The sequence below is a fragment of the Camelus bactrianus genome, chromosome 8 (genome assembly GCF_048773025.1).
Source record: "Camelus bactrianus isolate YW-2024 breed Bactrian camel chromosome 8, ASM4877302v1, whole genome shotgun sequence".
In the NCBI taxonomy this organism is placed as follows: domain Eukaryota; kingdom Metazoa; phylum Chordata; class Mammalia; order Artiodactyla; family Camelidae; genus Camelus; species Camelus bactrianus.
The window spans coordinates 2142989-2168889 of record NC_133546.1 but is presented as its reverse complement, the minus strand read 5'-3'; the positions used below and the strand labels follow the sequence as shown (position 1 = coordinate 2168889).

Here is a 25901-nt window from a genome sequence, read left to right as displayed (position 1 = left end):
CACTTCCACAAAACCACTTGCTTTCTACATATAGATTAGACCCTCAGTTATAGCAACATGAAATTATATTCATTGTTTTGAATAAAGCAGCCTACCTGGGGGAGACTCCTGGCACCCAGGATGGAACCACTCAAATATTTCTTTCTATGGCTGTTTCTAGTCTGCTCTAAGACACTCAGAGAAAAACAATTCAGGTGGCATTCAAGTCTGTGATGAATGGGGTGTCATACACCTGAATATTGGGGACATGTGGGCATTTGCTGAATTTTCCAATTTCAGCTGCTAGGTAGCTTTTGATGGACATGGTCATCTTTGATCCATGGCCAACTGTCTTTCTCCAATTTGAGTTAAACATTTACTAAATACCTACTATGTCTAAGCAGCTGTCAGGGCATGGTGGCCCCAGGAGGACCTCACATCTCATGATGGGGACCAAACATACCCAGAAACCAAGAGAGCAGTGCAGGTGGTGACTGGACCACCCAAGCAGGATCAGTGTCTTTGCTGGTAACCATGGGCCTATGTTACTCTGCAGGTTCTCTTCAGCATCAAAAATGAATAGGAAAGTGATTGCATAATTCTTCTCCCTGAAAAAGGGGTCATGAAAGTGTGCCAGCTGCACAGGTGCGAGACGCCTGCGGGAGGTCCATGCAGAGGCAACGCAGAGCTTTACAGCTCTGAATCTTATACATCTCTGACTTTCTATTAACCTCATGTCTTCTGACCCTGGAATGCTAATTCTGTCCTTTCTGTCTACAATAAATGCAAGACTCATTGCGGTCACTCAGAAAAAAAAGAATTCCCATCATAAAAATTATTTAAAATTTCAGCATTTCTCACTGTCTGTCAAAGGTTTTGCTTCAGATAAGGAAATGCTAGTTACTGTCCCTCCTTCTACAGGAACCGGAGCTCATCCCATAAACAATGCAATAGATTTATCTTCTTACAGAAGCACACATATTGATTTAAAATCTGGGATCGTGTCGTGCTAATTTCATCAGCCAGATCTTATGAGGAAAAGTAGCTTTCTTCTCTTCACCAAATGGTTTTTCAGCCCTCTGCAGTGGTAACTGATAGAGTTGAATTTTGGGAAAATATTGACAGTACAATTTCAATTGCCTTAGGACCTGGATTAAATTCTTTTTACTCCCAATTGAAAGTTAACAAAAACACCACAGAAAGATAAAAGAGACAATTAGTTTGTGCTCCTCCCTCCTCTGGGCTCTTATGTGAGCCAACGCAGCTTTCCCAGCATGTGGCAGGGGATATTCTACCAACCGGCTTCTCAGATCTCTGGGCCACATCCGTCTTTTCTTCCAGTAGTTCATTTATTCACATGACTAGACAACATTGGTTCAGAGCTAATTAATGCTCTAGTCTCCAGACACTTGGGTGCGCTCCAGGAGCACAGAAATAAGTCCCTGCCTTCAAAGGTTGAGAAGACCTTCAAGGCCCTACATGACTGCTGCTTGCCCACTGTACTCCATGGGCCAGTCGCACGGGCCTCCCTGCTTTTCTCAAGCGTGCCAGGCATGCTGCTGCCACTGGGCCTTTGCACCTGCTGTTTCTATCACCTAGAAGATTCTTCCTCCATGGTCTGCAGCCTCACTTCCTTCAGATTCTTGTTCAAAATTATATTCAGTGAAGCCTTCCCTGATGACCCATCTTTAAATCATAACCTCTCCCACCTCCCCTCCCTGTCTTTCTGCCTCAAACTCAACACCATTAAGTAAACTCCCTAGTTTCCTCATTTTTTCATTGTCACTCTCCCCACTTTGAAGGAAGGATTTATGTCTGTCCACTGCTGGACAGGGAGTGCCTGGCTCAGAGAAGTGTTGAAATGTTTGTTGAATGAACAAAGAAAGAAGCCTGTGGCAAAAACATATAGATGGACCTAGAGATGGTCAGTCTAAGTGAAGGAAGCCAGAAAGAGAAAGAAACATACCTTATGGTGTCACTTATATGTAGAATCTTAAAAAAAGGACAGATGAACTTATTTACAAAACAGAAACAGACTCACTGACGTAGAAAACAAACTTATGGTTACCAGAGGGGAAGGGAGTGGGAAGGGATAAACGGGAGTTCGAGGTTTGCAGATACTAACTACTGTATGTAAAACAGATAAACAAGGTCTTACTGGACAGCACAGGGAACTATATTCAATATCTTGTAATAACCTGTAATGAAAAAGTATGAAAACAAGTCTATATGTATATATGGATGACTGTACTATTATGCTATACACTAGAAACTGATACAACATTGTAAACTGACTACACCTCAATTTTTAAAAATTTTTAATAAAATAAATAAAAATTAAAAGAAAGAAAGAAAGAAGCCCATGGTCCAATGGCAGGAGATTCACAGCCCTTACCTACCCGCCACACAACAAGGCAAGACCTCAGACCCCCCAGACCACAGAGGTGGGGCTAAGAGGTCTGGAGAAAATTCTGAAGGGTTAACAATGGAGCTGGTTGTTACAGTGTAGCTGGGAATTCGCTGAACTGGAGGAAAAAGCATTCCAGGCATCCAACAGCCTGGAAAACGCAGACAAGGAAGGGTTGGCAGGAGCCTTCACGAGGTCCTGGAGTGGCCAGGTGGAGGGGAGTGGCCAGATGGAGGGGCGTGGCCAGGTGGAGGGGTGTGGCCTGGCCAGGTGGAGGGCACAGTCAGGTGGAGGGGGGCGGAGACCTGAAGCTACAGCTGTGATTTAGGAGAGTGACATAAACAGGGCACCGACATGGTGGTTATGACAAAAGATTAGCCTGGAGTTAACACACAATCCACAGAGGGAATGATGAGTCTCTGAGCTAATAATGGAAGGAGAAAATGAACACAGTTAAGAAATACTTTTCACGCCTGAGGGGAAATAGAAAAAAGAAAAACTCCCAACTTTGAGGTTTCTCCCTGGAATAAGAGAGTGGATGGGGGTGTCAGTGACCGAGAGAGAAGTGGGAAAAGTTTCAATGGGAAGATAAGATACCAGTTTTGCGTGTGATACAGCCAGCCCAGCTCAGGCTTGGACTCACCTGAGACCTCTTGACGGTCACTGCCGTGTTTCCAGCGAGAATGGTGTGGTCAGAGGTCCGACACCGGCACCCAGGCTGCCCGGGGCCCACCCTCCACACCGGAGAGCAGGGCTGGGCTCCTCCCTCCGTTAGGGAAAAGAAAAAGGTCAAAATGTGGGTGAAATTCCTGACATGTCCCTTTGACCCCTCTGGATAAAAAGGACACCTCATTCACCATGGAGAATCTTTGTTGTTTTCACGCACATTCAAGTCCCTCCTGTTCTCCCAAACGCTGTGGGGAGACTTAAATTCAGGGTTAGAACGCCTGCTGGCCTTCCGTCTGCCTGGTACATCTCGACCCTTTTTATCTCTTGTCTTCTTGAATTACCGAGTTTCAGATGTCTCTTTTATACACCATGGAGTTAGGTTTTGCCTCTGAATTTAAAAATTTCTTCTTTTTAAAACCACAGGTGAATTCTGTTTGCCACAGAAGGCAAGTTTGTGTGCCCGACGCATTGTGAGGCCAAATAAACTAAAACATTGGAGTTTGGAGCAGAGGAAGGTTTGCTGCAGGGCCGAGCAAGGACGGGGCTCATGCCCAAGAAAACCTCCAACTCCAAAAGGGCTTCAGCAAAGCTTATTTAAAGGCAGGTGAGGGAGGCAGGGGTCACGGGATGTGTGATCAGCTCGTGCACAATTCCCCGATTGGCTGATGTCCGAGGTCACAGAGCATCAACACCCCCACCCCGGGCACCAGAGGATCTGGGGGCCATGCGCTCTCCATCATCAAGTAGTTCATTCCTTCCCTTTGGTGGTGGTTTGAGCATCTGAAAAACTCAGGAAATCTTCGGGAGATACTGTGACCTGGGAGCTTCAGAGAGGAGCTGCAGCAGAGGGCGTGGGCGGTCCTGCTGGGCGACACACTCACGCGTACCGCACGGCTGTTTGCAGTTGCGTGTGCGTGGTGTCGCGGTCACGGTTTCCCCGCGCAGTGTGTCCTTTCTGCCGGGCTCATTTACTTCGGTACTTAGGAAGGTTTCTCGTCACTCTGGTGGTTTGAACCTTTGGATGAAGACTCTTTACAGTGTGTGTAACTGGTGTCCTTGAAGAAGAAAATTAACGCAACGTTGCAGAGCCAACATTTAAACACTGAGAAATGTTTAACCTTTGAAAACATTCCAGAGATAAAAGAATCTACGTATTTGAAAGGACCCTCCAGGTGCCAGGAGAATTGATCCAGAATGATCGCTGAGATGTATCCTGGTAACCACCCCCCTCTGCCATGGAATGAACCCCCTTCTCAGTCATCCCCCCCCATCCTTGTCCCCAGGGTTAGGCTGTCTGCTGTATTCTGCCCCAGAATTTCAGGGCCCTGTCAGCTCTCACCTGAAGGCCCGGCTGACTGTGACTAAGCCATCCCATCTTGAACGTGCACACCTGAGAATCTGTAGGTGGTGTTACCCCATTTCACTGTGTGCATTGTGACAAAGGCAGACGTTACAAAGAATAACCTGAAACTGACGTAAGAGTCCCCCTCGGCCCGACCAAGTAAAGCCGCCCTGCTGCATGGGTTCCCCCCGTGCTGAGAGGCTTCAGAGAGCTCTGCCATCTTCCTAGGGGGGTAAGGGGCCAACCGAGCGCGGAAACTGGCACCCAGTAAAGCCTGCTCTAAAAGGGGAGAAGGTCAAGCGTCCAAACAAGCCTGGCCTGCTTGCAGGGCTTGTGGGGGAGCTGTGCCCCCACAGGCATGTCCACACTCTAATCCCTGGGGCCGTGAGTGTGACTGTTTGGGAACAGGGTCACTGCAGATGTAACCATGTGAAAATGAGGCCTTTAGGGTGGGCCCCAGTCCCACAGGACGGCGCCCTTCTACGAGGCCGTTAGGGTGGGCCCCAGTCCCACAGGACGGAGCCCTTCTACGAGGCCGTTAGGGTGGGCCCCAGTCCCACAGGACGGCGCCCTTCTACGAGGCCGTTAGGGTGGGCCCCAGTCCCACAGGACGGAGCCCTTCTACGAGGCCGTTAGGGTGGGCCCCAGTCCCACAGGACGGAGCCCTTCTACGAGGCCGTTAGGGTGGGCCCCAGTCCCACAGGACGGAGCCCTTCTACGAGGCCGTTAGGGTGGGCCCCAGTCCCACAGGACGGAGCCCTTCTACGAGGCCGTTAGGGTGGGCCCCAGTCCCACAGGACGGAGCCCTTCTACGAGGCCGTTAGGGTGGGCCCCAGTCCCACAGGACGGAGCCCTTCTACGAGGCCGTTAGGGTGGGCCCCAGTCCCACAGGACGGAGCCCTTCTACGAGGCCGTTAGGGTGGGCCCCAGTCCCACAGGACGGCGCCCTTCTAAGAGAAAGAGGAAGGGGATTTAGATACAGAGATGGACACACATAGGGAGAAGCCAGGGGAAGACGGGGACAGACTGGAGTGATGTGTCTACAGGCAGAGGTTGCCAGAGGCCACAAGAGACAGGGAAGGAGTCTCCTCTGAGCCTTCGGGACCAAGGCCGACACGCGATCTCAAGACGTCTGGCCTCCAGAACTGTGGGAGACGGCATTTCTGTTGGTGTCAGCCACCTGGTTGGTGGTAACTGTTAGGGCAGCCCTAGGAACACACAAAAAGCCTTGGCGAGTCACCCTGTGGGGAAGTAAAGTTAGGGCTTCCTCTGATGAGACAGTCACCATCTTTAAAAATCTTTATGCTGTTAGAATCAATCACACTTGCTTGTTAGCTAACAAGGATGATCAAACCTGATAACGGAGACTTTACTCCTAATAGTTATCACCTTCCCCAGTCATTCAATTTAATAGGTTGTTTTTTAAAGATAGGATTATTTTGAAAATATGGTTGTTCTTCAGATTAAATAAATTAATATTCTAAAGTGCTTAATGTAATGCCTGGCAGATGGTAAGTTCTACTTTAAGTGTTAAGTAAAAGAAATAAGGCAATATTGAACTGATTTAGACGGAACATTGGGGTCATATTTTAACCCACGCAGCTTAAAATATTAAAAAAAAAAAAAAAAAAAAGCAGAGACCAGGAAGAAATAATGTTAAAAGGTAGTTTTAATAAAGCATGAAAAATCTATTCCACAGACCATTAGGTATCATTTCATGAGTGAAATGCCGTTACGGTAGGTGAGGACCGTGCCTGGAGCAGCCCTCAGGTGGGGACCGTGCCTGGTGAAGCCCACCTGAGCCCGGGTGCCCCATGAGCTGCACAAGGACCCTGTCACCAGGCATCACTGTCTAAGGACGCAGCCCCGCACCTGAGGCTGCACTGTCACAGCGTTCTAAGTACTGATGCTACCTTCTCGCAGAAAGGAAAGGAAACTTGCTGTAAACTGACCTGTGGGATTTACGGTTTGTGGGAAGAGCATGCACTGACTGGCCGGGGATGCTGGCTGGCACTGTGTGCTACACCCAGACTTCCTTCGGCAAGAAGAGGAAATCACCTGCCACCCCCCAGCCCCGGAGCATCTTGCCTGCCAGCACCAGGGCCCTCAGAGGACATGCCCCGGCCAGGCCACTGAGGGAGACGCTGGCAAGTGAGCGCGGAACAAGGAAGGAGGAAGGACGCCCTCCAGCGCCGGCCCTACGTGGCCTGGGCTCCGGCTCGAGGACCAGTCCCAACATGACCCCCATGTGCTCTCTGAACAAGAAGGCGGCTCACTCTGAGAGGGAGACGGGTCCCTCCACCCTCTGCCCAGACTCCAAGGCTGCCTGACTTGTCTTCCAAGGATGCCAGAGTCTAATAAAGGAAAAACACAGAAAACAAGCTTTACCCTAATCTCAGCACCAGGTGGGGTGCTTTCCGACCCCTCAGTGTCCCCAACATTCACCCGTCTTTACATGAACCAGAAAAATCAACTCGCAGACACCAAGTGAAAAGCAAAACCAACAAAGCAGGCTGAGGTTAAGGAAGGTTGTCACCAAGAAGTTTCACTCTGGAGATGCTTTTTTAAAATGCTTTTGTCAATTCCTCTTGCTTTTCAAAGCACAGACTGTTTCCAGAAGTTAGGCACCAGTGGTTGGTCTTTTGGGCGGGGGGTAGAAGGCGGGGCCGTCCTCGCACACCTCCAGCCCCAGGCTGGTGGCGGCCGCCCGGGCCGGCCAGAGTGCCCACCTTCGGGGCGCCGGCTCCCCCGGGTCCGTGCAGTTTCGCAGCTGCAGGTCCTTAGTGAAGCACAGCTCGATCTGCCCGAGGGTCTGCAGCTCCTCGCCCTACAAGGAAAGACGTGTGTGTCGCAATGCGGGGAGAAGAGATGGCTTTTTGTAGATAAACAGGTAAACAGCCCCCTATTGCTAAAAAGACTGACGCCTTGATCAGCCAACAAAAGAAACTACAACTCATCCACACACCACACAGGTGACCACAACTGAAATTACTGAAGCTAACACTGTACACAGTGAGCAGAATTTCACCGCACAATATACCCACATTGCCGGGCCCCCCTGCACCGCCCTCCAGAAGGGGTCTTCTCGTTGAGAAACTGCCAGAAACAAGCCGAATCCCAGCATAGTGTCAAAAAACAATCTGTTGTTTCAAAACACCCCCCCCACACAAACACACACACATGCACACACACACGTGCACATGAGCCCCCCCCCATCCCTGCAGTTCTGCCCCGCAGTAAGTGCAAACTCTCGGGAAAATTGAACCTGTCTTCTTGATAAAACCAAGACAGAATATCACACATCTGACCGATTTTGGCGGAAGACACTGGACTTTAGGAGCGACTCCGTACACGCTGACAAGGGCATCTTTAATATCTGAGATCTGCAATGAGGTAAAGTGCGTCAGAGACGAGACTTCAACAGAGAAAATGAACAGCGCTGCTCGATTCAAGTGACACTCAGCTCTGGTCTATTCTCACAAATGCATCTAGTGACAGCCCCGTCGTCTCCCCACCCCAACCCTGAGCTCTCCACTGGCTTGCAGACAGAATTTGAAGATGCTGGAGAAGGGACCCTGACCCCTGACCCCAGAGGAAGGAGGGGATGTGTCCCTTGGGCTCCGCCCTCCAGACTGACATCCACATGAGTTGCTCTCCGGGGTCTCGGTTCCCCTCTCCCGGGTCCCAGGTGCAAAAGTAAGAGCTCTCCTGCTGGGAGACCCCACCAGCTTTCTGAGGCCAGAACCTCTGCCTGAGTCACATGTCACACGTCACGCTACTTCCAACCCCCAACCCAGTGCCCCCAGCACGGAGAAGGAGCTAAGAAAACACGTGCTTGACTCGTTGCTTTTATTGTAACTGAAATCTGTTCTCTGAACCTCAAGCTCCGGGCAAGACTGTAAAACACTCTCCTCTCATCTACTTAAACGTGAGTCCAGAAGAGGGCAAAGGAGCGGTGCAACACACTCCCTCACAGCCTCCTGGAGGGATGGACAGAGGGCAGCTGGGACCCCCTCCCAAGGGCACTGCTCCTTCTGCCCCTCCTCTCCATGGAGGGGGCGACAGCAGGTCCCCAGAGCAAGACCAAGGGCTGACCCACTTCACAAACTGTCAAGAAGCCAGAATAACGGCTCCGTCTCCAGCCGTGACACCAGAACCTCAGAACTGCTAAAATCAGTGACTTGCAGCCTTTTCTAAATCCACACCTATGATGAATATAAAACTATCCCCAAGAACCTGAGATGGTTCTGTAAAGCGAGGGCCAGCACACTCACTCTGTAAAGGGCCAGAGAGCAGAGGCTGCAGGCCCGCTGTCGGACGGCCACCAACACCAGGGGCGGCCCGCCGTGGGCTCCGCAACCGTGCTCACAACGGACTGCCCGGGCACAGTCAGCGCCCTTCACTGCAGGCTGCCGGCCAGCGGGGCCCGCACGCCAAAGTGTCTAGCTTTATGAAATAAGTCACAGTCACATCTTAAGCACAAAAACAAATATGAAAGTGAATACATGTATGTTCATGTATGACTGAAGCATCATGCTGCACCCCAGAAACTGACACAACATTGTAAACCGACTGTACTTCAATAAAAAAAACAAATTCAGACAGAATTTGTTTCTTCCCCAAACTGTTACAAAACTGAATGTGCTTTCAAACTGCACATCCCACCATCAGGACCTGGAACACACTTCTCACCAAGGAGCCATCAATCTGCTTCAAAATCATCAGTTTAAGTTGCCTCCCGTTTACACTCAGTATGTACAGGAAAACAAAATTCACATAAAATCTTCCAGGAACATAACATTCAAGTGGGAGGGGGCCTGGGTTGCTTGGTCTGAGCGTGTAGCTCACAGGCTGAAGTGACACCTGAAGCGTCGCTGGGTGTCCCCAGTCAGCAGACACTGGACAAGGAGCTGAAAGCAAAGCTTACCTGGTAGGAATTGTTAGATGGCTTTATCCCCAGTTTTTGGAGTATGCTAAAATTTAAAGAAAAAAAATAGCTGTATCATGAATGTCCATTTTTCTCTCTTGTTCTTACCATCTTTCAGAGTAAAAAGTGAGACATTCTTGAAGCAAAGCATGTATTTCCTACTACCTGGGGCAGTACGTCTGTTGGCAAGGGCAGCAAACACATGGTGCTTGGGCTGCCCCAACCTCCCCTCCCCTTGGCGCGCCCCTCTGACCCAAACCCCTTCCCAGCACCAGAAACTCTCCTGCCGGCCGACGGCCACTGCCAAGGGCGGTGGGCACCACGTCACCACCCATGGCCGCGACCATTCTGAAAGATAGTGAGCAACTGATTCTGGGTCCCAAGCTTAGCCTAAAAAAACCACACTGGGTCAGATCTTTAAATCCCTGCAGTACCCCCAGCCCGGAATCATTTCCTAAAGCACAGGGTTTTAACCAGCTCACCAAAGCATGAAGAGGTTAACTTACTAAATTATGGAGTGCAACACTAAAAAGTTCTCGTTAAAGTTCAACATTAAAAGGTTAATAATTCTAAAATAATATGCTGCAGCCCCATCGTGTCTCTCCAGGTTCTCCTGGTCATGACCACACAGAGCAGAGGCAGGGACTCAGGCCGCCTCTCCGGACACCAGCACCATCAGACGGTGGTCTGCCTCCTGCAGCCCTGGTTTCTGGTACGAGCATTAACGAGACACTTTCTCCAGAGGCTGCGGGTTGGTGATCCTTGGATCTCAGATACAGAGCTCCCGGAACAAGGCGAGGAGAGGTGGAGGGCAAGGTCCTTGAAGAAACGTGCCCATGGCCCGTCCTTGTGCTGACCGTGCAGGGCACAGGCCAGATTTCAAACACTTTATGCCCCGGAAATGCAAAATTTCTCTAGTTTTTAAATATTTATTACAAGTTGCAGTGATAATATTTTGGCTATATTAGGTTAAACAAAATGCATTACAAAATTACTATTCCTTTTTGCTCTTTTTAATGAGGCTGCTAGAAACTTTTCAATTACGTGAGTTCTATTCCTCGTGGGCAGCGCTGCTTTAGGGCCCTCCTGGGTTAGGACGTCAAGGAAATACGGTAAAAAGAGAAGTGTTTGGGGACGCTTGGTATTAGCTCAGAACAGAGTCTATAACGTTTTGTCCTGAGTTAAGATGAGCTTGGCATTAATCCTCGGCCCACATCTGCAGGAAATCTGAGAACTTCGGTTCAAGGTATTTTGCATTTTTTCAGGTTTGCGTCCTTCATATTATAAAGTGAGTGAAAAACTGCTCGTTTGTGCTAAGTTGGCAGGCTTACCTCTGAGAAAAGGACAGTCTGTAGTAATGGTTTATAATATAGAGAAACATGTAAGAGATTTTAAGTTTGGACCTAATTTTAATTTTGTGAGTCCTAAGACTTTAGACCTTCCTTGGGGAAGCGGGGCGAGCAGAGGCCTTCTCCCTGATGGCCCATCCAGGCGTTAACAGACATGCCGCTCCCAGCAGCATTTCCCGCTCAGCCAGCCCTCGGAGAACAGGCCCACCCCCAGGACGCAGGGCGGCGCCCCCCACGGCCAGGCCGAGGGCACTAGGCCTTCCTGCTGCTCCGGTGACTTAGCAGCTATGCACGGTGTGTGCACGTGTGCAAAGCCCCTGAGAATCACAAGGTGTAAACAGGAGGGCTTAATAAATAGTTGGTGCATTAAGGGATGAATTACTCAGATACTGTCTTTTAAAACTTTCAGCATATCCATTCACTCTTCTTTTCCCGTTTGATTCAGTAAAACCTGGGCTGCAGACTCAGCGGGAACTCACACCCTCCTGCATCAAGACCATGAGGTCAGTGCTGGGAAACAGAGGGCACCGTCCTTCCCTGCAGAGGCTTGTGCGTGCATGGGGGCCACTGCCACCCCTGCTTTGTCTTCCGGGGGCCCCCCCGCCGGGCGTTGCACGACACACCCCTCGCTACTTCTCTCTATGACTTCTGAAGCTGGTATTACCTACACCTCTGGGTGCTTCCAGCAGGAAAAGCCGCAGATCGTCTCGCCTCCCAGGACGCATACAATGCTGCCGTTTAGGTAAAACGTCCTTAGCGTGGGTGCCAGGCCTGCAGGCCTCAGAGGAGAAGAGACTTCCCACTCTGAGGGCGGCCCACCCAGCGTCTCACAGCAGAAGTAAGACCCCAGGAGGGAGAAACGGTGCAAACTGCACAACTGGTTCCTGTTTCGGAGCAGGATCGCAGGCCGGAGTCCAAGCAGGAGCCCTGGGGGCTGGGGATCTGAGACACTGCTGGACGGAGGTTCTTTGTGGAATCCCGGCCTCCCCAGAGGTGCCTGCCCTCCTGCCATGGCCTGCGATCCGCCTCCTGCCAATCCAAGCCGTCACGTGCTTCTGATCACAGTAAAGGGGACACAGCCCTGTGGAGCCTTCCACACCTGGCGTGGGGAGGGGAGTGCACGCAGAGAACCAGGAAAGGCGTCTTCATCTCTGAGACGCGACTCAGCTGAAACAGGACCCTTCCACAAAGGTTCTTGCTGGAACTCTAGCCTCAGCAAGCTGTATCATCTACCATCGTGGTTTTTAACACTGGTTTGTGGTTTATGGTGACCACTTCGATGAAGGATGGGAGGAAATGCTCACGCAAGTGGAGGGCCGGCCTCGCCTGGCTCCTCAGCGGCCCGCCTGCTCCCAGCGGGGCCGTCATGGGGATTTCAAGAGTCGGGAGGCCCAGGAGCCTCTCTGGAGCGGAGGTCAGGGGCAGGCACGTGTCGGCCCAGGCAATTTCTAGCGGTTTAAGAACTTCGCCCAGCGCCCCCTCCTGCCTGTTCCAGGGACACCAGAGCAAAGACCCAAAGGTTCTGGACGTGCAGTTCTCACTAACACAATGTGCTTCCGTCGGAAAGCATGGCTGGAAGGGGCGCGCCCGGGTCAGTCTTGCATCCCTTAGGCTGACGACGCGGCATCTGCCGAGGCCCCGAGTCTCCGTCCGCCCTGCGTGGTCGGAGCCCCCACTGACCCGGGAAGACTGAGTGCGACGCACGAGCATCTCTCAGCGGTGATCCCGCTGGCCGGCTCCCGGGTCCACAGGACACGAGGCAGGGCTGCTCCCCCAACCCCGGGGATGGGGGACCCGAGGGGGCGGGGAGCGGACGGCGAAGCCGCAGCTCAGGAACAGCCTGCGAGGGGCGGCCGCACCGTCACCTACCTGTTCAGGGCGAGATCCTTGTACAGACCCAGACTCTTGCCGAAGTACTTCTTCTGGGAGTTGAGGGCGTCCAGCTGGGCTGCGCACGTCCCGTGCTTCTCCCATTCGTGCCTCCTGCGCGGACGTTTATGTTACTACAAAGTAAAGGCACTGCCTCCGCGGAGCACGTCTGCACGGGCTCCGAGTGCAGGGCGCCACGCGCGGAGGCGTACTGCTCCCCCCGAGCGGGAGGGACAGAATTCCCGCCTCAACGCCCCACAGAGGACACCATCTCCCAGGGCACCCTTCGGCCTCTCTCCAGGATCTCTGCCAGCCAGTTCCAATCTGACCAACAACAAATCCAGCTGAGAAGAAAGAAAACGCCATCGATCGAGCGTCACAAATTCACAGGGCGGGGTGTTGCCCTGCAAAGCCCGGGCTGCACGGCCGGGGACGGCCACAGTGGCGCCCAGACTACCACTTCCGAGCAACCGGCAAAGCAAAGGCAGACCCGCTAATTAGCAAGATGGCCTGAGCCTTCCCCCAGCTCACGATCACAGTGTAGACATCTGTCTACAGACGACCGCATTAAACTAACAGCACAGCCAAATGTCCGCAAACGAGAAGCAATTTGTATTTAAGAAAAACAATGCTCTTGATAATTCCTCACATCTTATTGAAGGTTAAAGTTTTACAAAACGTTTTCACATTCTTCGTTTGGTTCTCACAACTCTGCAAGGTGAAAATATTACCGCCGGTTTAGAAATGGGGAATTGGGGCCACAGAGGGTCTGGCTAGGAACCCGCCTCCCTGCCACCGGGCCAGGCAGCCCTGATGGCACCAGAGCCTGCGCCGGGCCCTTCCCACTGTCCTGTGCTGTCATCCCTCACCTGCTAAACCACCTTTAGGATGACCGACAACCTGTCAGTCCAGATGTCAGCCACAGTTAGCGTGGAACACGAAATGGCACCAGCCTTCGTCGTTTCTCAGCTTTGTCGGTGAGTAATTCAACAGGATTCAATATGTAACGTTCAGGCAGGCATTCAAAAGGCACCCCCAGGCAGTCTCACAGAAACACAGTCTGAATGTGCCCTAATTCTTCGGCCAGCTTCACCCAGGGTGCAGTTCTAAGTGGCTGCAAGTTACAAGTCTCTCAGACCCAAGAAAACTACAGGGAAAGAGACGATGAATAACTAACTTCTTCATCTAGTTTCCAGGGTGACTTACTTGATAACTTTCCAAATTCCATGAAGTACAGAAAGAAGACTCTTTCCAACTAATTGAATATATAACCTGAATTACGGGTGCCTTAGTTTCTGTAAAACAGGAACAGTAATTCCAGGACCTTCTCCGGGGGTGCTGGGGGAGTCACAAAAAGCACTTTCACACAAGCCAAAATAGTTTTAGGTCCTAAAAATACTTATTAAATGTGAACAATGATTATTCCCAAGCAAGTTTAACTCAAAAGATGGTAGGGGTAAGAAAATGCTGAAGTCCTGATGAGTGTCGCTCAGAACCTTTAACCACACACCATTTGGAATTGGACACTCTTCATTTAACACAGAACTGTCAGCTCCCAATCAGAAGGGACATGGTGCCACCCTCTCACTCCCCCAGAAGGGCACAGGAGCTGATGTCACGTCACCTCTGCCCCCCTGGCCTGGCCCGTCTTGGGGACAAAAGGCAGTGACTGATTCCCCAGGGACATCCTCCACGGCGAGGCTGCATCGCCAGCTGGGAGTGAGCAAACGCTCGTTCTTTTTCGTACAAGAATCAAAAAACCAGCAGAAATCCTACTTTGCAGGGGGCTGTGTGCAGAGCATTTTTCAGCGTGGCCAGTATTGCTAACGGGGTCATGCCAGGGAATTATCTCCAGCAGCAAGCAACGCCACGAGCCCCTGCTCTGCACACTAGATTCTCGTTCGAGACTAAACAGCAGCTTCTGACGGAAACTACCCCCCCGACAGGAGAGGCCTTCACTGTGTTCACGTGGTGATGCATTCGTAAGTCATTTGGCAAAAATCCGACGGGCTATCACGGAACGTTGTCACAACTGCAGATACCCTGTGTTTTTTACTGAGTTGCCAAAGCCTCATTGTTTTGATGTGTGCTGTGAGTTGCTATCTAAGTGTTTCCACTGTTTTCCGCTATTTCAACTCAGTAAGGCCATGCTCTGTTTTGAAACCATCTTCTAGAACACAGGCTGCACGGAGCAGCCCTGAGGCCCGACTTGCACAGGGCTTTTGTCGCTTCTCCTGAAGGTGTGACAGCAGCCCCCGGCCCCCGCCCCCTGCCCGGACTCCGGAACCACTTCCCCGCCACACGCCCTTGAGGGGACTTGCAGACCCCACACCAGGGAGCCAGGCGGACAGACGTCACTGGCGTGCTGCTTTGTTCCAAAAAGCTTTTTTTCCAAATATAAGCCTTCCTGAAAATTCTACACAAAAATATTTCGCGGTTAATCATTTTGGACAAAACCTGATTTGTGGTGAAGTGAATTATAAATCACCTTATTGAAATTAGGGAGGAAATGAAGAATTATCTTCAGTTAATATAATGCAAAAAAGGGATGTTAATTCTATCTTCTTCAAAAGCAATGATTGAAAAGGCTACCTCGAATTAAACACAGCACCTTTCCTCTAGGCTCAGCTAAACCAAAGAGGTTTCACTGGGACAGCCTGCCTCAGCCTGCAGTGAAGACCTCACTTTCCCTCCACCCCAAGTCGCAGGAATGAGGTTATTGTCTCGTTAAGTACGTCTTCTTTTTCCTTGATCTACTGCAGGACAACAGCACAATTTCTTTAAGAAACATCCTCTCCTGTCTAACTTAGAGTGACAGCTTTTCAGATATGCAAGTTAAACCTCCGTAGAGGAAGCTTTTAAAATCAAGCAATGAATGATGTAACCAACTGAAAACCAAGCTGACAAAGTAAATTCCACCTGCCCTAATTTTTGATCCATTGGAGAAAGGCCCCCGAGCCGGCACCCCTGATGAGAGGGGGTTCCCGGTCCTCAGGCTCCGGAGCCATGTTCTGTGGCTGTTTCCCGTCCCCTGTGCTGCCCGCAGCCCCAGCCAGACCGCGGCCACGAAGCCATCCCCCCGGCGCGTCAAGGCCCGTGGCGGCCCCGGGAGCTCACTCACCAGAAGTGGAGGCTGCGGTTACGGGACGAGTGCAGCAGGTCCGGCCAGTACATCTTCATGTCCGGCAGTAGGTCCTGCGCGTAACAGTAACAGAAACAGCGAGTCTATGCAGGGCCCAACAGCTCAAACCTAGAAGGCAAATCTGATAAACTACCACATTAAAAGAACGGAGCTCTGTGAATTAACAACACTGGACTGAGTAAGGCGATTCTATGCTTATTTTGCGTGAAGCGTTCCTTAAATCACACCAAGAAGTGAAATTTGAACAAGACGGGGGAGGGTGTAGCTCAAGTGGTAGAGCATGTGCTCAGCATACACAAGGTCCTGGGTTCAATCCCCAGCGCCTCCATTAAATAATTACATAAATAAACCTAATTATCAACCCCCAAAAAAACTAAAAAAAAAAAAGGAAGAAAAAAAGGTTGAACAAGGTCCTTTGTGCAGCACAGGGAACAAAATTCAATACCTTGTAATAGCCTATAATGAAAAAGAATATGAAAAAGAAAAACATATATATATGTGTAACTGAATCACCATGCTGTATACCAGAAATTAACACAACAATGTAAATCGACTATAATTCAATTTTTAAAAAAAGAAGAAATTTGAGTAACATAAAAGTATGAAAATATAAGCTCTCAGAGGTGAATGGATAAACAAACTGTGTCCATCCAGACAATGAAATATTACTCAGCACTAAAAAATGAGCTATCAAACCATGAAAAGCTATGGAGGAACCTTAAATGCATGTGACTAAGTGAAAGCCAATCTGAAAAGACTACACACTGTGTGATCCCAACTCCATGACATTCTGGGAAAGGCAGAACCATGGAGACAGTAAAAAAGGCAGTGGTTGCCAGGGGTCAGGTGGGTGCATGAGTGGACGAGTAGGTGGAGCACAGAGGGTTTTCTGGGCAGTGAAACCACTGTGTGATGCTACAGTGGTGACACAGAAACTACGAACACGAAGAGTGAACCTACAGTCACCTACAAACTTCAGTGAGTCATGAAGTATTCATACTGGCTCAGCCTCTCTGACACTGAGCCCTCCTGGACATTTCCGGGCACTTCAAACTGCTCGTGTCCACCGCTGACCCATGATCTCACACCCGCCGAGGTCTGGTCCCCTGCCAGAGTCCCCTGCCAGGGAAGGCGGCTGACGCCCAGCTAGTCAAACAAGCCAGGCCCAGGGTCGGTCCGGTCTGATGCTCCCTCTCTCGGCCGTCCTGAGCCCATGCACCCTGTTTCCGGGATGCCCCCTCCCCCTCTCCATTCCCCCAGCCTCTGTCTATTCAAGCTCCTAACCTGCTGCAGGGCCTGCGGGAGCCCCCTCGCTTGTCTCCCCCCCAGCTCTCACCACTGACACGCAGCCGGGGCAACCATCAGAAGAGCCTCACTGGGTTATTTCACTCGCCAGCTTGAATGCTTCCAATGACTTCCGACTCATGGAGACAATTCTTAACCAGCACACAAGGCTCCGTGTGGTCTGGCCCTGAACACCAGCCAGGCTCCCTGCTCACCCACAGCCACACTAGCTTCCTTCCAGCTTTTCAGAAACTCTGTACTACCCCAGGGCCTTTGCATATGCTGCCACCGCCTCCTCAGCCCTCCTCTTCCTTCTGGTTCAGTCAGATTCCAGCTCAGTATCACCTCCTCCCACCTAGGTCCACCGTCCTAAGCTCGGAGTGACTACTTTTCCCTCCAGGCACCCAGATGGTCATTCTGGACTGTGTGTGATGACTTCATCGGCACCTGGGCCCCAGAGGGCCAGAGACCACTTCTGGTTCTGCTCCCTGTGTCTCCAGCCCCTGGCACAGGGCCTGACAGACTGCTGGCCCCAGTACATCGTTTGAGTAAATGAACCTCCAAGTCCACTGTCGGATCACAAGATTCTAACCAGGAACATCAGGGGGAGTTGACGTGAGCCTGGGAAGAGACAAGTGTCTGCGCCTGAAGGAGACATCACCAGGCTTTGGGGCACACTAGTAATTCTCAGAGACGGCCCCTGCCCTCTCAGGCCTCCCGTTCACACCGCTGCAGGCCCTCCCAGAAAGGAAAAGGAGAATTCCATCTGGACGAGAACCTGTGATGGGTCTGAAACTAATTACCTTGTCCTTTTGGGGGCCCATAATTCTAGCAACAAACCCTAACTATACCCCATGTTTTCAGGGAGGCCCCAGCGATATTGAAGACCCTGCCCTGTAAATCCTGGTACTAGTTACCCTGATAGACGACTAATCACATACCTGGGGTTGTCAGCAGCCCGTGGAGAGGTGAACACACCTGTGTGTGTGTGTGTGGATGAGGAAGGAGTGTCTCAAAAGAGAACTTCTGCTACCAACACTCGTAACCACGAGTTACTCTGAGATACAAGCCTTCATCCTCCCCGCTCACGGGCCCCATGGAGAAACCTACCCACCCACGGTCAGGACAGCCCGGTGCCATGGATCTCCCCAGGCCATGGCTGTGGACACACACCTCAGGACAGGCCCAGCCGGCCGGGGGTCTGGGACCAGCACTGACAGGACCGGGGCCGGGGCCAGGGCGGGGCCGGGGCCAGAGTGGAGCCGGCTCACTCACACCTGCTGTCCAATCACAGAGTCACACAGCACTCTGGGCTCACAGCAGACGAGGACTTAATTAAATACAAATCGTATTTCATCTGTGGGACTGCTTTAGGTATCAGTAAATCCTGGTGAAGGTGTCTTAAAACACAACTTGGAGGGCACGCTGGGAGGGAGAGTCATTCTTGTGGGGCACTCTGCAGTGTAGGTAACATAATTCAAGTGAATACCTTGATCTCTTCTGGATTAAAGTGCCAGGATCGGTTACACTCTTCACTTTTATCAGGCCTTGAAATTAAAATGGGAAAGACAACGTTAGTCTTGGTTGGGCTGGTTCCAAGCGGCATGAGAAGACGCTGGCACTAAGATCTGCAGAGAACAAGAGGCAGGTGAATTGTAATGGGAATCCCTCATGCCACGGGGGTCACGCTCGGGTACAAGTGGCCACATTTCCAGTTTCTTTCAAAGCAGGAAGTCGAGTTAAAAAGATCCTGGTGGACGTTCTTGCAGAAGAAGTGAAGTAAAGAGTCCAGCAGGGGGCGCTCCGGAGCCAGGCCTGGCGGGGCTTCCCAGCCGCGCTGTCATTTGCGAATCTTTCCCCAACCACAGAGAGAACAGCAAGCTTAGTGGTACAACACATGGATTAATTAATGGGACAACACATGGATTGTGCTCAGAGAGCGCCTGGTAACGACTCGAGATCGGCTGGCATGAGTTTTCTTTAACACCAAGCAGAGACTGGTTCCCTCGATGTTGCTGCAGGTAATCGTGTCCTCACTGTCTAACCCTGGACGCAACTCTCAGTCTTCAGCTCAGTTCACGACAGCACCAAACCTGCTTTCTACATCCTTTTCCGGCCTCCAGGGTCAACAGGCCGGCCCAGCCCCTCAGCTACCCCGGGACCAGCACGGCTCCCCGCAGGGCTGTGCACCCTCCCGGGGGCCAGAAGACAGCCCAGGGAGTGAGCAAAATCCCGGAAAGCCGGAGGCCCCAGAGACCAGCGTCCAGATCGCCCACAAGGCCAGATCCTCGAGCCCCAGTTTAATTTATTTTCTGCTGACCCCTGTTCCCCAGGAACCAGCAAGAGCCAGGACTTCACTCCTGCACGGAGAGGGACTTGGCGATCCCTCTAATGGGGCAAATTAACCCATAGAGTTTAGCATCATAAATATACGCACATATAACAAAGAACAAACCAAATAAATGCAGGCAGACCCCCCCCCAAAAAAGAATTTGGGTGTTTGTGAAGTGTGTGTAATACACATGCATATAATGTACACAACGTATACACCCTTTTATTTATTTCTATGCATTTACTTATTGCCTCCAAAAGAAGAAAATGAGAATATTGAAATTTAGTGATCTAAAATGTACAGACTCAAGATTTGCAGATACTAACTACTCTATATAAAACAGATAAGCAAGGTCCCACTGTAGAGCACAGGGAACTATATTCAATACCTTGTTGTAACCTGTAATGAAGAAGACTATAAAAGGAGATATATGTATATCTTTATGAATATATAAAAAGGCATGTATGTATATACATGTGTGACTGAAACCTGATGGTGTCCACCAGAAACTGACACAACATTGTAAACTGACTATACTTCAATAAAAAAAGCAAAAAATAAAAAAAAATGTACCCAGAGTCCCTAAAAGCACATGTAAACCAGACTGTTACTGTACTAAATGACCGCAGAATTAGGGCTAAGATAGAAAGATGACGACTTCTTTAAGGATCTGTTACTGAATAAGCCCCTAACAAAACGCACAAGCATACATGTAAGGAGCAGACTCAAGCTGGAGTTTCAGGTCAGCCAGCTTCTGGCTGTTTTAAGTTTTAAATGCATGAAGCACTTACCACAAGCCGTGTATCGTCCAGTAATCTGGAGGGGCAGTACAGCTGTTTCCAACTTCCTGGGGAGAAAAGACATAGACGAGACAACTGGTTCACTGTTTATTAACTATATTTAGCAGCCTTCCTTTCTTCTGACAGACATCAATGAGATTCCATACAGGGACAGCACAAAATCAAATCCATGGTGACTTACAATAAATGCATTCTGGCAATACATTCATGAGAAGACCACATGGGGGCTGGATGTTTTATTTGAAATGAGTGGAACAACTTTCAAACAACTTAGAAAACAGAATTAAAAAGCTATTTTTCCTCTTTTTATGTTCCTGAAAATTAAGTCCATTGGATGGGTACACTTACACTTACCCATGAATAATTCTCTTATCATACCATCAAAAATGAGAACAAGATGGGACCCTGCTACACTCAAGTTTGTTCAGGTACCAGCTGCAAACACTACAGTAGAATAATAAACACTGAAAACTTGCAGCCAACAAAGATGCCAAGGTGAGAACAGGAGCATATCCTTAACATTAAAGACAGACTCATAGACAAAAATCTCAGTCTAACACTTTTTAGGGACCTACAAATTGTTTAGCTAAAATGGAGTTTGTTTCGTAAAGAAATACATCTCAGCTCTCAGGCGGTGAGAAAACCAGGGCCCGTGGACCCCGCAGTGAAAAGCAAATAAAAAGCAGACATTGTGGGGAGAGTGGAGCTCAGCGGTAGAGTGTGTGCTTAGCATGCATGAGGTCCTGGGTTTAATCCCCAGTACCTCCGTTAACTTAAATAAATAAGTAAATAAACCTAATTAACCTCCCCAAACAAACAAAAAGCAACAACAAAAAAAGTAACAACAACAAAAAAAATAGATGCTGGTTATGGCGAGGAGCAGGGAGGGTCCTGCTCACGTGGAAGCCATCCTGTGTGAGTCACCTTGTGTTACAGAGAGGCAGCTTCTTTTTCCAGCTGATCTGTCACTTAGGGCAGGGCAGGTGACTGAAATGTCTGCTGTGAGGAGGCTGCAGGAGGGGCAGGAGTGCAGGATGACAAAGAGCAGGACCGGAGCAGGAGGGAGAGGTCGCAGACGTCAGCCCACCTGCACCCCGGCTGCACGCCCTGCCTCCCGAAGGAAAACACAGTCCAAGCAAGGGGGCCGCTTCCCGCCGTGCAAGGCTGTAAGGAGCGAAGCCAGGCCCCCGCGTGGGTTTTTGGCCGGGATCTCCGTCTTTCTGGGGGTAACCGGGATCAAGGGTCAGCACAGGTTCGTCAGCCCCTGGCGTGAACCCTGTCCCTGCACCTGCGATGCTTACATCACTCACGGGGGAAGGAGCCCAGAGACGGGCCTGCTCCCCAAGATGACACCGTGACTGGAATAACAGAACCCCTGTGACGGCCACCCGGGAGAGACATGAACCCCCTAACAATGGTGTTTCCCTAACAATAGATTTCTTTAAATCTCGTTTCTAACGCACTTCCACGGGTGCTTGGTCAGCACACAGAGACACCCCCATATTTTGTCCCATTTCCTGAAGGCAGATCTTCCAGCATTACCCAAGGTGTGAGCTCTCCACACACACATCCTTCCCCAGGGCACCCGCGGCCCCCACAGCTCCAGCTGCTTGGGAGTGAGCTAGGGTTTCAAAGAAACTGAAAACTGATTAGTTTGAAAACTCCATTCTACTCCCGTCCAATTGCGTCCTCTACCCCAGAGCAAAGACACAGCACCAGAAGAAAGAGACAGGAAGTTGTCAAGTATGGAAAACTAAGAGCAGAGCAGTCGGATGTAGAAAGAGGTGCCCTGTTATAAGTGAGTGTCCGAGGGAGCCGCGTGGTGGCTGCCAGGGGCTGAGGGCGGGGGAGACGGGGAGATGCTGCTGGAAGGACACACGGTCCAGGTACAAGAGCAACAAGCCTGAGGGTCTAGGGACAGGGTGGTGACTACCGCTGCTGTTGCCGGACCCTGCACCTGAATGCTGCCGGGAGTGACCTCAGCTGCTCTCGCCACAGAGAAGACACGGTGACTATGTGATGGGATGGAGGTGGTAGCTAACACTGCGGTGGGGATTGTTTTGCAATTTATAAATGTCTCCATCTTGCACTAATTTAAAAAAGCGCCTCAAAATTAAAAATTTTCAAGTCAAAATTTCAGAAACACTGTCAGTAACATTAAAGATAGCTCAGCAACGTGGTGAAACGCTTTAGAATCGTGCCGCGAACACCAGGATTGGATTTACAACTGCCCCCAAGGTGGGTGAGGGGGGCAGGGCCTGGAGAGGGCAGGTGGGGCGGGGGGCCTCCTGCTGCCTCTCTCTCGAGCCTCAGTGACACAGTCTGCAAGGACACAGGGCATGGGGCGAGCCCGACGGAGGCCAAGCTGAGGGAGGGCGGGCGCCCGTGATGAGCAGAGCAAAGAGGACGGGGAAGGCTCCCCGGAGACATTTTAATAAGACTTGCCATGACCGAGGGAGGGGACAAGTCCAGGCCTGTGGTGGGTGGAACCATATCCCCGAAAGGATGTGCTGAAGTCCTAACCCCAGGCACCTGAGAATGTGGCTTTATCTGAACAGGGCCTTTGCAGGCATCATCAAGTTAAGATGAGGTCAGACTGGATGAGGGTGGGCCCTAAACATAAACTCTGGGGTTCTTGTAAGAAACAGAAGGACCTGAAACAGGACAATCATGCTCAGACAGAGGAGACTGCGTCCACGAGCCAAGGGGGACCGGCCACACCAGAAGCCGGGAACAGGCGTGGAACAGACTCTCCCTCAAAACTTCCAGAAGGAAGCTGCCCACACCTTGGTTTCAGACTTCCAGTCCCGGAAATGCAAGAATAAACGTGTGAGCTGGCCAGGCTGTGGTCCTGTGTCCCGGCCCTGGGGAACTCACACAGCCTCCTGGAGGACAGTCTCCGGGGGGATGGCGCAGCTGAGCTGGGCAGGGAGAGGCCGCAGCTGGAGACGCTCAGGGAGGACATGTGCACCCCAGCCCCCTCTGTACGGGCTTTACGGGACCAGGGGCCTCGCGGGCAGGACTCACCATGCACACTGTCGTGGGCCAGTGGTGAACCATGATTAGTTTCTTCCACTCCTGGTTGCCGCTGTTGAAAGATGAGAAACTTATTTTTCAAGAACTTTTAAAAGTTACAGAAAAAGTAATTCATCCATCCATTCACGCCATGATTCATGCAATAAACACTGAGTACAGGCCAGGCTCTGCTGGAGGATGGGGGTGCTGAGGTGATGGGGGTCTCCGGGCTCTGCTGGGGGATGGGGGTGCTGAAGTGATGGGGAGGTGCTCCCCTGACCCAGCGGGGGAGTCCCACCCCCTGCAGCTCACGTGCCAGTGAGGAAGACTTCCACCATGGTGACTAAGAAAACACACGGTGTCCTACAGCGATAAGAAGCGGTAATGAGTATAACTGAGCAGGAGGACGGGCTGCCAGGTGGGGAGGGGCTGAAATTCTGGATGAGTACCCAGGAAGGCTTGGAGCAAGGGAACCAGCCAGAAAGTGCCCTTCTCCTCAGGACGTTCAAGCAGTTCAGAAACACGCCTGTTACCCACAGGAGCATCTGTGAAACCCACAAGTCTGAAAACAGAAAGGCTTTTGTAGTTCATTTGGCCACAAAATACGACCTGAAGTGCACAAGGCTAACGGCAGGACCCCTTCCACTGGGGAGCTACTCGTTCTTGCAGAACGGGTGACGCCTGCTCTCAGGGTGCTCGAACGTCTAGAACAGGGCCCGTGCCCCGAACCGCCTGTACCCCGGGAAACCCACCCAGCCCTAAGACTTTCCATAAGGGACTGTGGAGTAGTGCTCACGCTGGGGACTCTCAGCAGGAGACCTCCAACCAGGTGCAGGGTTTAGCACGCCGGAGACTGAGGCAGAAAGGGAGGCCTGAGAAAACACTCGCTTTATAGACGGGAAAGAGCAGCAGCAAGAGGAAAGTAACATAAATTAAATTCCAGAAGAAACGATTCAAAAGCCAAACAGAATTAAGTTCTTACACATCATCTTTTGTAAATAACTGAGCACTGGTGAGTAAGTAGAGAATTCACAGTACTGGAAACCTGTTTTCAGTCTGAACTAATGAGCATGCTCTCTGTATAAGAGAAAAAAGAGACGAAGGGCAGCGTGAGCATGAGCTGGGAGAAGCGTTAGGAGATGTTTTCCTGGGTAGGAAAACCTTATCTCAGTTGGTGGGATCTGAGTCTGGAAGGCCAGGAAGCCTGGACCCCAGGATGCAGTTTACAACGCAACCATCAAGACTGAGCGTCTGTAGCACAAAGTCCACCGACCACCCAGGCAAAAGAGTGTGGTGAGCTTAAGAAAAACGTCTTCCCAAAGCCCTGGAGACGCTGACAGCACCGCAAGGAGAAAGGCCCACTCCGAGGAGGAAGAGGGTCTGGGAAAACACCTGCTGACCCGTGAGGTCCTCGGGGTCTGAATCAACCTGGGGTTCTCCAAACCATGCCTGGCTCGCCAATTATACCAGACTCATGAATCATGGGAGAAAGGGGGTTGGCGGGACCACATACTGCAGCCTAACATCTTCAGCTAACATGTGTGGATTACCACTGGCCAGGATGGTTGTGTTACTCTCTCTACTTTACAGATGACCTTGGTGGAGAGCTCCTGGGTCACACACTGGATCTGAGCCAGCCGTTCACACTCAACCAGCACACCACATTCTCTCTCCAGTGAGAGTTTCTTAACTTGATGGTGATAATTAATTAATACAGCTCTTTTTCAGAAAATACACTTTCTGGCAAAACTGAAGTTTAATATTATCCTTTAAAGTAAGTGATAAAACAGCAATGGTGCTTAATTCAAAAGGAAAACTGACCTTTTCCCACACCTATGAAGTAAGTTATGAAAGCTTTCTATCAACACAATCATCGTCCTCGAAAAAAGAGAAGAAAATTAAAACCTGGTACTCAAATCTTAGCTTCCTCCACAAAAGAAAATGAGAATCCTCTCCAGCACAGCATGTTTATCCCTAACTGGTCAGCTGCAACAGGAAGGATGAAAAGAGAGAACCAGAGGGAGGGGAGGAAGGGCCAGAGCAAGAAACTTTAAAAGAGGAAGCACTACGGCTCCTCAGAGTCGTGCCGGAACCTGCACGGGGCGCGCGTGCACCACCTCGGTGAGGGGTTCGGCGTCTCCCAGCACCTGCGTGCCCCCGCAGGCCCCGCCCCGGCCCCGCTCCAGGCGGCTCACCTGCTCCAGACCCCGCGCGCGCCGCCCAGGCCGCAGAGTGCCAGGCACAGGAGGACGCGGAGACCCGCCTGGGGCTCCATCGCACCGAAGTCCGGGCAGAACCCACAGGGACACAAAGGCTCGGCTTTCCAAGGGCGCGAGGCAGTGTCCGGCGTTTCCCTGAAAGTGGACATTTTTCCCTTAAGCGGGGCGGCGGGAGAGCAGCGCGGTCCACCCCCGACCCGGCCGAGGATGCAGCCGCCGGGACGGCGTCCACGGGCGGGTCAGAGCACAGGCTGTCCACCGCCCCGAGTGGGCCCCGAGCACAGGCCGGGCCCTCCACCCGCCAACCACGGGGAGGTCCAGGGGGCCCGCCGCCTCAACCTGCCCGCGAGGCGCACCCGAGTCCCGGCCGCGCCGCGACCCCGCACGGTCCCCGACGGCCTAGGCAGAACCCCCCGCTGTTCCGCTTAGGGCGCCCGACGCCTCGCCCCCGGGACACGGCCCGCCCCTCGGACACGCCCCTGGTGCCCGACGCCAGGCCCCCTGACTCTCCCTCCGCTTCGGACACGCCCCCAGCGCCCGGGCGTCCCCTCTCAGGGACACGCCCCG

At 51.4% G+C, this 25901-nt stretch overlaps 1 protein-coding gene across 7 annotated transcripts in view; it reads right to left on the bottom strand.

The window, feature by feature from the left end:
- Positions 1-25857, bottom strand: part of RPS6KA2 (ribosomal protein S6 kinase A2) — a 375962-nt gene extending 350105 nt beyond the window's left edge. For 6 of the 7 annotated variants that reach the window (XR_012508489.1, XM_074368013.1, XM_074368010.1 and 3 more), the window contains exons 1-8: positions 25691-25849; positions 25311-25469; positions 23128-23188; positions 20092-20147; positions 18458-18515; positions 15664-15737; positions 12543-12656; positions 9325-9370 (exon numbers count right to left, since the gene is read on the bottom strand). Coding sequence is in view for 6 of the 7 variants with exons in the window: in XM_074368013.1 (XP_074224114.1) it covers positions 9325-9370; positions 12543-12656; positions 15664-15737; positions 18458-18515; positions 20092-20147; positions 23128-23188; positions 25311-25390 (489 nt within the window). In the remaining variant the exon portion in view is untranslated. Of the gene's footprint in view, positions 1-9324; positions 9371-12542; positions 12657-15663; positions 15738-18457; positions 18516-20091; positions 20148-23127; positions 23189-25310; positions 25470-25673 lie in introns of all 7 variants that reach the window. The other variant, XM_074368009.1, reaches the window with a different exon arrangement.
- Positions 25858-25901: the final 44 nt, after the last annotated feature.